Raw genomic sequence first — 12,791 nt, forward strand, 5'->3', positions numbered from 1 at the left:
CTACATGTACACTTCCAAGGTTCCACCTTCTTTATACAGGAAATGTTTGGGAAAATAAATAAAATAAAATAAATCATGAACATGTGGCTAAGGGTTTTCTGTCCTACATTTCATATATGATTTATTACTTTATATTTGACATTTAAACAGCCCTTTGAAAGTCCAGTCAGAGATAACTCGGTTGTTTGCTTTGCAATTTGTCTCTGTGTGACACAAAATAAACATTAGCAAAGGACGGCTGTGGTGAGAGGCTGCAAGGGTTGAAGGGACTGGGAGCTGTCACTGCACTGATGTGTGTGTGCGTCGCAGGTTGTCCCTCACACGAACAAACTCGGGGATCTTCTTCTGGTCCTCTTGTCGCCTGATTTCCTCCTGTTCATACTGACAATGCCACAATTTAGTCAACATATCGCTCACTTGTAGTATCAACAATATTAATGATATGAACAAGAAACAACAACAATTGGATATAGGGAAAAATTATTGAAATCTCTGTATCACTGTGTGTGTGTGTGTGTGTGTGTGTGTGTGTGTGTGTGTGTGTGTGTGTGTGTGTGTGTGTGTGTGTCTGTCTGTCTGTCTGTCTGTCTGTCTGTCTGTCTGTCTGTGTGTGTGTGTGTGTGTGTGTGTGTGTGTGTGTGTGTGTGTGTGTGTGTGTGTGTGTGTGTGTGTGTGTGTGTTTGTGTGTGTGTGTGTGTGTGTGTGTGTGTGTGTGTGTGTGTGTGTGTGTGTGTGTGTGTGTGTGTGTGTGTGTGTGTGTGTGTGTGTCACTATCCAGTCAGCTACTTGTGCACCCCTATATCCTTAAAATGTTGTTATAATGACTTAACAATGTGTGTCTCAACTGTTTAAATGTTAAATGCATTTGTTTTGTCCCCGGCTCCCCGCTATAGTGTACAGTATCCTAACCTCTTGCAACTTCTGCTGCCTTTTGCGGAGCTCTGTCTCCAGGTCTGACGGAGGCCGTTGGGCCATCTCTGCCTCCCTGTGCAAATCCAGCCTCCGTTGCTCCAGTACCCGCTTCAGTTCGGGCTTCTCCTCCAGGAGTAAGCCTCTGTAGAGCCAATCAATGATGCGCATGCGCACACACACACACACACACGCACACGCACACGCACACGCACACGCACACACACACGCACACGCACACGCACACGCACACGCACACGCACACGCACACACACACAGAAATGTTCAGTCCCCACTCTGCATTGTTTTCCAGGTCAACTGTATTGTCATCATGTGATGGGACAAGAGAGCCATTCAAATCAAGAAGGTTCCACTACCGTTTGTGGCTGAGCAGGAGCTCTCTGTGCAGCTCATGGTGACTGGGGGTCTCCATGGTTGAGCCACTGAATTGCCTGTGCTGAATGGCTTCCTCACCGGCTCCATCCACTGAGGACTGGCAGCAGGACAGAGGTGCATGACCAACACAGTTCTCTGGAGGACACAAAGGAACTATCACTGCAGTCAGTCGACATTCACTTTGGAATTCTACTGTCTATTTCTGCACTGAATAACTGTTGACTGAGACCCTATAGAGGCAACCATTAATTTACATCACTACACTGAGTGTAAATCCTGAGTGTGATTTGTCCATGTGTGGTCCAGCCCTGTGGAATGTATGGAACGCATGTGTTAATAAAAACATAATTTAAATATTATTTTTATGCTCACTATTAACCTTTGGAAATGACATCATCAACTTGCGGCGGTCGTTGTGTCCATAGTAAAACTAATAGTAAAACTATTTCTTTTTTTTTGTTTTGTTATAGAGGGCAATTATAGTGTATTAAGGCATATAAGGCTTATTAGCCAGGGATCCTTTTAAATGAACACTTTGGTGTTTACCACTTTATCTGCCTTGGCACTGTTGTCATTCATCTAATTGCTTACAAAAAAAATAAGTGTAAATGAAACTAGCTTTCTTTCCAGAACATTATCCATTGTGAAGTACAACTGGCAGAAAAAAACTCGCTCTCTGCATAAACTCCTTAGACAGAGACTAAGAAAATAGTTTTTATTTTATTTTAACATGCTCATAAAGTGCTCTGTGCTCAAAGTGAGGGGTGCACAAAAGTAGCAAACGTTTTGGTCCTAGGACCTTGGTCAGTGCTATATGTAAATGAGGGTCCATTAAAATGAGGCTCTCCCTTAATGATCTCTCTGAGAATCTTAAATAAAGGTTGAATGAATGAATATGAGGGGATCACAGATAGACAAGTTGCACTTATAGGGCTCTAGATCAGCTCAGGTGCTGAGGATCAAGGTAATCAAGGCCACTACTCAAGGACATCACCATGGCAATGGTGGGGTGTGGACATAACATTGTGAAGTACAACACTGCATAATAAAATATAGAGTATTTTGTCAATAAATGTGTTATTTTATTAACCAAAGACGTATAATATTGTACCGTAAGAGGGTACATTTTATGCTGAATAATTTGTAAGAAGAACAGGTATTAAATAGTTTGTATATTCGATCATAGGTCTTTAATTATTAATCACACATCATGATACCTTTTCGTTGGTGTACAAATCCTTGCCTCTGAAAAATTCCTTTCTGTGGAAAAGAAAAAACTACTTTTAGTCCTCTACTGCTAACATACCAGCTATTTCACATTCACAAGCTGAAAACTGTTGATATAACTTAAAGACCACAACAACTTGGCTCTTCATGAAGTTTCTTCAAAACATGGTTGACCTGGAGACTGAAACAAAGCTTGAATACAAATAATTGCCACAGGCAAATATTTACTGCTAGGACAATATTCATCATAAATCTTGTGTGTCTTTTACAGTATTTACAATTATGGTCATAACAAGTTTGTTTTCTTGGCTTGTCAGGTGAAGGTGGGCCTATCATTACATAGATAGTCTTGATAGATACGTCTACCACCACACCCAAGTGAAACCAGATAACCAAACTCTCCTTTACAAGAAATGAATAGGATCCGGTGAGGCAGAGAACAGATGGAAGATGCTGTTGTGATGCTGTTGTGATGCTGTTGTGACTTGTGACTGCTCTCTGACCAAAGTCAATGGCATCAATTGCCTGTGAGCGTCAGGGTACGAATGAAAACAATTCTTCCCAGCTACTGATTGTTACAGCTCACCAGCATGTTGGAGATTATTGTCATACTGACGTAAAACAGAAAGAAACTACAACTGAGAGAATGTTACTAATTTGTGGATGAAGATGGAAAAAATGCATACTGTATCTCCCATCAAAACTAAACAGAAACAAGACAAGAAAAGAAAAACAGCAAAGCATAATCAACACGCAAACATATACAAACTTAATGTTATATTTTGGACAGTGATTTTTAGAATCGCCACAACCTCTAAGCCTCCTCCTCTCTGACCTCCTGTCACGGGCCCAGCCAGAGCTCTGTTGTGTTTACTTTCTCTTACAGCTGAGCACTGACCAGTCCTCATAATGCAGTACAACTTGTGTTACAATCTTCATGAACAACTTGAATGACAAATGTCATGCTGAACTTGATTGTCGATTAGTGAACCTTCTGTGTAGGGTTGGGCAATATATTGATATTATATCTGAAACTAGATATGGTCCTAGTTATATATATATGTATATATATATATATATATATATATATATATATATATATATATATATATATATATATATATATATATATATATATATATATATATATATATATATATATATATATATATATATATATATATATATATATATATCAAAATACAATATTATCTTCAAAATACAGATATTGAGGTATTTGGTCAAAAACATTGTTTGGATTTTGTTCATATTATACCGCCCAGCCCATGCCTCAGGTTAAATAATGTCATAGCACCCCACAGGCCAGTAGTTACCGTACATCACATGTCATATTGAAGATCTAAGAGTATCATGGGGACATTAAAATGGCCAAATGCAGCAACATTAGTTGGATCCTATGAAGTGATAATATATCTCACACTGCTCAGTTTTAAGTAAATTAGCGTAAGGTTTGAAAAAACTAAACTGTTTAACTTTATTGTCCTTTCATTCTCCCCACTCCACCAGCCAAAGGTGTTTTAAGGTCTCAGAATGTACTGACTACAAAACTGTCAGCTGCTGGGAATTAGATGTAGTCATCTTGATCGTCCTAATCTACCAGATTATTAGATGGTTCACACTGCACTATAAGAAGGTGCAGTAGTACCCATTTTACATGTCTTATGTCCAGAACAAAATCTAGTCTATAGCCTACATAGAATTACAAAGTATACCAGGAATATAACCAACATTAAAATCCTCCTTACAGTTGGTGTTATTCACTGCTCTATTACCTACAGGCAGAAATCACTTCCAAGATGAGAGGTGACCATCAGACCAGACTGTGACCGTTCAGTCACCCAACAGGAATAAATGTATTAGAACAGCCTGCGAGAACTCACTTTCTTCGCGCTTGACCCCTCCATGACAGGGTGGCCGCCAAACCCCAGGCAACAGTTTAAATCCTCCTTCTTTTACTCTAGTTATTTGTCTATAGCACCTCCTCACATAATACAGTTGCCTGGTTGTTTCCTGCATGCAAATCCAACAGTGCTGTTGATGAGGGAGCCTAGACTCAATGAGACACCTAGCAGTAGTAGTACACATCCACTGACATCTCATTACGCCATTCAAGATTAACTCAGAGCCTCCCCAAGGCAGGATACAAGATTAGCTAATTGCCATCGACATCAGTGCTGCTTTTAACCAAGCTAGGAGGCTAGTGTGGCTCTCTCTCAACCAGATTTGTTGTCTACTCTTTGACTTTAAAGCCCTTTAACAGTGTCTAGTAATCCAACAACAAAACAGACAGGCTTTAGATCATTTGTTAATATTATTATATATTGTAGGCTTATTATATTATCAACATTGTTATATACTATGTATTATTATTATATTTGTTAATATGTGTACTTTGCAACAGTCTTCAGCTTCACTCTATGTTCAAGTTATGGCAAAAATAAGCAATAGGTTCCTCAGGGGTGACAATATTGTCTACTATTGTCATATGTATGTAACAGCAATTCAGTGGAGTTTAAACTGTGATTTGTGATGATATTTACACGCACAAAGGTGCCACTCCATTTATTCTTATTGTACTGTCTGCAGTGATGGACAAAGTACTCACATGTTTTACTTAAGTAAAAGTATCAATACTGCAATGTAGATATACTCTGTTACAAATAGAAGTCCCGTATACAAAAGTAAAAAGTATTCATTATGCAGAAAGTCCCATTTTCACATGTTTTCAAAATGCATTAAAAACTTTTGAAAATAGCAGATCTACAAGCTCACAACGCGTCGCATCGCAACACGTTGTGAGCTTGTAGATCGGTTATTTTCAAATAGCCGAAGTGTGTGCTGAAGTGGCTAATGTATGTTTTGTAATAATAATCAAAATCTACAGTAATAAGTAACTAGTAACTAAACATGTTCAAATAATTGTAGTGGAGTAAAAGTACAATATTTGCCTCTGGGATGTGGAGTAGAAGTAAAAGTATTGAAAATTGGAAATACTCCAGTTAAGTAAAAGTACCTCAAGATTGTACTTGACAGTACTTGAGTACATGTACTAAAGCCCCTTTTCCACTACGAAGGTGGAACCAGAACTTTACAGAACCCAAACCTAGTTTTTGGGTTCTGGGTTTATTTACATAGCACACGGCCTGGTTTCAGACAAGGTTCTTGGAACCTTATTTCTGCTCCAGAGGTAGTACTAATCCTGAGTTCTGGGAACCCATGGGCGGGGCCAGCGTCCTACTTTTCATATTCCATCCTGATTGGCGAATTCTGAACATTGCTGCCCCACACCTGACCTAATTGCGGAGACCTGTGCTCCAGAGCCTTCTATTAGAGAGTTGCGCCAATGAGGGGTCAGAAACAGCGTCGGTCACGTGGTTCATGTAGCTGGAAATAGTGACAAGGAGCCGTCGACTTCAATGCATTCCATGAACTTCCGGTTTAGGGATTTGTCACTATTCGCCAATGTATGTGTATGTAGAAGACCTGGCCCGAAGAAGTGAACGGAGTTGGCGTAACTCTCTAATAGATGGCACTGCTGTGCTCCAAGGAGCACTTTTTCTAGTTTTTTTGTCTGTTTATTTTAAATGTCTGATATGTCCTGCTCTCCACTGACATTATTGTGTTTACAACCTCCAGTGGTGTAAATTAACTAAGTACATTTACTCAAGTACTGTACTTTGAGTACAATTTTGAGTTTCTTTTTAACTTTCTTGAGTATTTCCAATTTTCAATACTTTTACTCCACTACAATTATTTGAAAACTGTAGTTACTAGTTACTTAGTAGATTTGGATTATTATTACAAAACATACATTACCCACTTAGACAGTGCCTACTCATTATATGTCCCATAGACCATTTCACAAGTTTTCAAATGTATAAAAAATCTTTTGAAAATAGCAGATCTACAAGCTCACAATGCATCCACCATTACATGAATGGTGCATCCAATCGCAATTTACGGTTGGATCTGGTTATATGGAAACAGAAGTTCCGGGACCAAGTTCTGCTTACTGAGTAAGCAGAACTTGGTCCCGGAACTTCACGGGTTCTTGAAAGTTCTGGTTCCCCCCTCGTAGTGGAAAGGGGGCTTAAACGCCACTCACTCACTGACTGTCTGTGTCGTATATGGTCCATGATCAGACAAGAAAAACACTATTCCATAACTATTCCCTAAGTGCAAGAAGAACAAGGATCCAGTTTGAAGGAGGGTTTGTCCATAGAAATGCTTTTATTTCCATAGACGTTGACATCTGCATTGCCAATCACAGAGTGTACTTGAATCAGAACAACATCACAATATATACAGTCCTCCTTCTGACCACTCACAAACTGGTTTCTAGGAACAAAATACTTCTTGGGGTGGGCCTTCTCAGTCAGCACAATGGATTTACACAATCTGTCTTAGTTTTAGCACATAACATTTATCTATCAAACTGTATTTTTACACAAGCTCATATTATGAAATCATTGTTTAACATCTTATTAGCTTCAAAATTAGACCACTCACATATGTTTTCAACCTTGTATGAATGATTTAGACAAAAAGAGATGATTTAAAAGGAATGGCATTATTCTTAGATTCAAGAAGAAAAGTTACATGAAACTAACTGGTTTCTTCCACCAACCACATTTCACCAATGTTCATTCTTGTGTACTTACTACAAAATAAGCTTTTACAGTGAAATAAGAATAATTACAATAATTCAATTTGAGTCTGCATGACTTCCTAGGGACAGAGTTTTTTTGGAGAGAGAGATAGAACAGATGCATTCACCTTAGCCATCTTCCTTGCATAAAGACAATAGTATTGTAATCAGCCGCTTGGTAACAGAAGACTTGGCCCAGAGACTTGTTTTGGTTCACACTTAAAGCTGGGAGCCAGGACAAAGACCAGGATCTTAAAGAATTGACTGATCTACACATCAATAGCAGAGACATGCATCTATTATTCTCAAATCTAAGGGTTTGCCACCCTGCTCTCTTATCCTCTTGAATCCAAAAGGTCATAGCCTCACCTGCAATGTTATTAACCAATAATAAATGATAATATTACTTTTAGATTAGTCCTGGATATACCATATCTGCAACAACAAAGATTGTCCAGCAAAGTGTTCTGTCTGGCCATGATCCCACCATAGGATCCCACAGAGTGTCATTTCACCTTATGGCCACATGAGGACAACAATGACCCCTTTTCCCCAATTTCCCATGATTTCCTGTGTTAAAACCCCCCCCCGGATGTTTTCAAGCGTTTAACAGCGTTGCCATGTCCGCTTATTATAAGCGACTTTGGGATTCTTTTTTGTAAAGTTGTATTGCTACTTAACTTGCTGTATCGGGTTGCGGTTTTTTGTGCTCGTTTCTAAAGTGTAGTTGCTTATTTGTGCTTGTTTCCCAATGTTGTTTAAACCTGTGGTTCTCAAACATTTTCATGGCAAGCACCCCCATATTACGGACACGGAAAATATTTTGTGCCAGGGATTTTTGTTTTAAAAGTGCTCGAACATTTAATATCATTTCAAGATTAGTATCTGTAGCAGTTTTAGCAGACCTACAAGCTCACATATCAAATTGCCGTAGTTTCTTTTGGGCTTGTTTTCATAGACCTGGTTGCTTGTTTCTCTCGCAGAATTTGGCAACACTGGTGTATAAATTAACCCGGATATATTTCAAATTCAATGGGAGTGTTTGTGGCGTGCGTGATGGATGCAAGGGTTGTATGAATGAAGTGAGTGATTGTTCGTGTATGGTTGTTTGTTTGAGTGTTTGTGTGTCCATTTAAAAACCTACACAGTGATCTTATTTGATCTGATCAGGAGTTGGGCCTTGCTCTGATCCAGAGATGATAGAAAGCATACATGCTAGCCCTCCTGGCGATGATGCATCTCCATGAAAGCTCAGGGCCTTGACCGCAATGTACGACGTTGTGGTTAGAGAAGTGATGAATTGATCAGATATACTAGCTCTCAGTGGGTTCGGGTTCGTCCTGGACTTCACGATGGGCCATGAGTATAGAGGCGATTCTGATCTCACCACAATTTCGAAATTGTGCCTTCGAAATTAAATGGCGCCTGGACCCTGGATGGACCGCTCAAACATAGTTTTTCTTCAGACGCAGAGCCATAAAGAGAGTTCTGACACTAGCGTCGACTCCCATTGTAAGAATGGAATGCGGAAGTGCTCTGTCTATCTCAATGTGATAGTTCCAATGTTTGGAACTATAGCCCATAGGAGCCCGCTTTGCGGCGAGATCAAAGCGTGTCGTTACTCTCTTTTCTACACTCTGTTCAGACGCTCAAAGCTATTGTGTGCTGCGAGTGCGTGTCTTTTTTTTATAGCTAAACCCAACTAATAATCACCTCTTCCACGTAGGACTGTGGATTTTTTGATGAGGTTCTGCTGCTTGGGCAGTTTATTGTTGTGTCGGCCAGACATGATTTAGGACAGTTACACGTATATATTATAGATCCTCATGCGTCGTAGCTCACAGGGAGGTTGCCATGTTGTTAAGGTGGGGGTGGTAGTGATACTCTGTGTTGAAACGTTTTGTGAGAGGAACAAGCCCAAAAGAAGTAACACATGAGCACTTTAAACCTATATACATCCTATTTGAAAATGGCTGATCTAGATCTGCTATTTTTAAAAACTCTTGCAATAAAATGTGGAATATTTTGATCTTTTTGAAACATTCTAACACAAATGCTCCATGGCACAACATTTTCATAAAAATATTTGAGAACCACTGGTTTAAATATACAACCCAAATAAGCAACTACACTTTGGAAACGAGCAAAAAGAAAAACGCGACCCGCAACTAGCCAATATTTACCAGCAACTTTACAGAAAAACAAGCCCAAAGTCGCTTATGATAAGCAGACCTGGCAACACTAGTGCTGCTCTGCTCCAAGTACGGAAAGTGAATGTGGACAAACAAAGGTGCCGCTTTGGCTGTGGTGTGAAACTAATTACAGATGCCAATAAATTATAAATAAATAATATTAATAATGAATTAGTAGTATAAATACATTAACAGATATCTTCGGGATAATCAAGGTATCTATATATCTACATTGAAATAAAAATAAAAAGAGAACTATCCAAAATAATCATGACTAGTGTCTTAGTAGGTCTATGTCTGAGGTCATAGTAGGTCTTTCTCTGTTGTACAGGACTCTCACTCTGAAATCTTCTTTCTTCTTTGGAGATATAGATGTTCATTGACGCCACCTAGTGGTGGAAAAGCGTGGTGTCCAACTGGACTGCAGTGTGAATCCCATAGCCAGAGTTAACTCTCGTCTGATTGGCTAATCGGTTGTCTGGCAAATTCTGCTGTTTTTTAACCTACATAGTTGGAGTGTATGTATTATTATTATTATTTATTTGGTCATTATTATTATAATTTTATTATTCATTTGTTTCCACCTCAACAACTTTAAGTAGTCATTAATATCAATATTATCAACGACAATATCATCAAAGCCAAAGACAATGAAAATGTCCCTCCAGGCTGTGGGATCTAGCGGTGGTGTAAAGTAACTATAAGTACATTTACTCAAGTACTACATATAAGTTCAATTTTGATATTTTACTTCATTGGAGTATTTCCAATTTTCAGTGCTTTTTCTTCTACTTCACTACATATCAGACGCAAATATTGTACTTTTTACTCCACTATAATTATTTGAAAACTTTAGTAACTAGTTACTTTATAGTTTTATTATTCTAACAAAACATACATACATACCCACTCCAGCCCTAAATACATGTCGGCCATTTGAAAATAGCCGATCTTCAAGCTCACAATGCGTGTCATCGTGAGACATTGTGAGCTTGTAGATCTGCTATTTTCAAAATATTATTTTCTTTGAAAACTTGTGAAATGGCACATTCTGCATAACGAGTACTTTATACTTTTGGTACTTTAAGTACATTTTGATGCTAATACCTTTGTATTTTTACTCAACTACATTTTGAATTCCGGACTTGTAACAGAGTATTTATACATTGCATGTAGTATTGATACTTTTGCTTAAGTAAAAAAAAAAAAAAAAAGTACTTTTTCCACCACTGGGATCTAGGCAAACATTGTGTGTACACACGTGACGCCACGTTGTCCAACCAGCGATCGACTTCCACTCATAGAGTTATAATATATCTAGAGGACGGGCTGCCCCGCCACCACCAATTCATTTCAATAAAAGTTGCTCACAAGCGCATGGAGCACCCAGAACCAGAAGTACCTCTACTTCCTGGATTGTCTCCAATTTTGGAGCCAATAGAGCAGGCGCACTAGCGTTTCAGACGATAGAAGCACGTGCAGTAGCGTTTTAAATGCGGAAGTATTGCAATATCAGATTTGACCACCAGGCGACGGCAGCTTCACTGTTATACGGCGGTTCCGGGGGCTTGTTCCACTGCGCATGACAAACGAACCGTGTTGTCGCTGGAGGAAGACGCGGGACCAACACTGGCGCCAAGGAAGAAAGGAGAACTTTGGCTTCACATGAAAGACGTTAAACATGTCGGGTCCCACCAGAAAAAAGCGAAAAACCGACGATTCGGCCAATACTTATACTGATAATAACGCACCAAACAACCCAACAACAGCGGCCAGTGAACAAGAAGACGTGCGTCCTGGAGGAGGAACGTCAACGGACCAGTTCGTTGAAGGATCCATAGTTCGCATCACACTCCGCAACTTCCTGTAAGTTGACTTGACCACGGGCGGCTGTCAGCCTGTCAAATAAGTAACTAATCATCTTTAACCGCTGTTTAACTCCTAACACACTGACTGTGCAACACATTCCAAGTGACGTTAACATGTCATGGTTAACTTGTCGTTAGTCAGAGAGTGGCACTGGTTACCACACCACAGCTGCAGCAATCTGCAGGCTGCAGTTAGCTAGCCAGGTCAACTAGTAGTCAACTTTCCTCTAGTTGGCGTTGCAGGCAAGCAATCACTATATATTTACAGAGCAACATGGACGTTTTTCAAAGGATCCCTGGCTAATAAGCCTTGTATGCCTTAACACATTATAATTTCCAGAAATAGTAAATCTTTCACTCAATAGGGACAGCTCCCGACGCAAGTTGATGATGTAATTTGTCCATGTGTGGTCCAGCCTTATGGAATGCATGTGCTAATAAAATGTATTTAAAATATTGCTTTGATGCCCATATTAACCGTAGGAAGTATTATTAAGTTGGTTTTATTTTTATTAGTAGACATAGGTATATTAAGTTGGTTTTATTTTTATTGTAGACATAGGTTAGGACATGGACAACAGTCACCTGTCAAATGCATAGGTGTGTCTGGTACAGTGTTTTTTGTGCCCAAGGCATGTAAAAAATCTCAAGGCACACCCGTATTCATAGCAAAGATAGACTGACTGTCTTTTGGAAAAAGTATGTGTGTGGGTGGAATGATAATACAAAATATTTTTAATTGTTTACATGTCTGCCTATAATGACATGAAAGTGAAAGTGGTTCAAATATATATTTTAACCACCAAAACTCTGTTTTGTGTAATGAGTGCGCACAAAGTACTGATATATTAAATTAAAATAATCTTAACTTTTCGCATAGTTGTATTATATATATATTGCAGTAATGTAACATTGTTTGGGAACCACTGGGCTAATACCTATCAGATGATAAACAAATATTCTTGTGTATATTTATGGATAGCATTAGTATATGTATATTTTCTGAAACTGCACATACAGTGCACGCACAAGATCCAAGTTCCAGACCAAAGAGCAAATCGCTGTATTCATTGTTGTCAAAACTTTCTACCATCTTCTACTTTGACAGGACTTACGACTATGCTGTGATGGCACCAGGCCCTAATCTGAATATGCTTGTTGGGGCCAATGGTACTGGCAAGTCAAGTATTGTTTGTGCTATATGTCTGGGTCTGGCTGGTAAGACTACTGTCATGGGCAGAGGGGACAAGGTAAGCGTCATAATGAATTGTTGGTCTTGTAGTCGTACAGCTAAGACAGTATACATTTACACTATTGCCACTGAACTACATGTATTTACACACAGTAAAATCCTCTGTTAATTTAACTCTGAGTACGTAAATGTCACTAAATTGATCCGTAAGGGTCCATTTGGTTTCATTTGTTATCCCTAAACTTCTTTGCCATTTTTTACTATTTTTTAAAAACTTTTCAAATGGTTCAAATAGCCAATCTACAAGCTCACAAGGTATCGATGTAGATCGGCTAGTT

The 12,791-nt window shown here is 39.0% G+C and overlaps 2 protein-coding genes across 2 annotated transcripts in view; one reads left to right on the forward strand and one right to left on the reverse strand.

Annotated features, from left to right (window-relative positions):
- Nucleotides 1-279: 279 nt before the first annotated feature.
- On the reverse strand, nucleotides 280-8,990 carry LOC308096383 (protein FAM107B; the record flags this gene model as incomplete). Its single annotated transcript, XM_080443807.1, has 4 exons — nucleotides 280-381; nucleotides 910-1,054; nucleotides 1,287-1,440; nucleotides 8,915-8,990. 4 exons carry the CDS (start codon nucleotides 8,988-8,990, stop codon nucleotides 280-282), a joined length of 477 nt encoding a protein of 158 aa, XP_080299933.1.
- Nucleotides 8,991-10,966: 1,976 nt separating this feature from the next.
- The window catches only part of smc5 (structural maintenance of chromosomes 5), a 34,641-nt gene continuing 32,816 nt past the window's right edge, over nucleotides 10,967-12,791 (forward strand). The window contains exons 1-2 of the mRNA XM_080444425.1: nucleotides 10,967-11,259; nucleotides 12,370-12,511. Coding sequence (XP_080300551.1) covers nucleotides 11,075-11,259; nucleotides 12,370-12,511 — 327 coding nt within the window. The 5' untranslated portion in view covers nucleotides 10,967-11,074. The remainder of the gene's footprint in view (nucleotides 11,260-12,369; nucleotides 12,512-12,791) is intronic.

The sequence above is a fragment of the Gymnoscopelus braueri genome, assembly GCF_963280865.1.
Source record: "Gymnoscopelus braueri genome assembly, chromosome: 12".
Classification (NCBI taxonomy): domain Eukaryota; kingdom Metazoa; phylum Chordata; class Actinopteri; order Myctophiformes; family Myctophidae; genus Gymnoscopelus; species Gymnoscopelus braueri.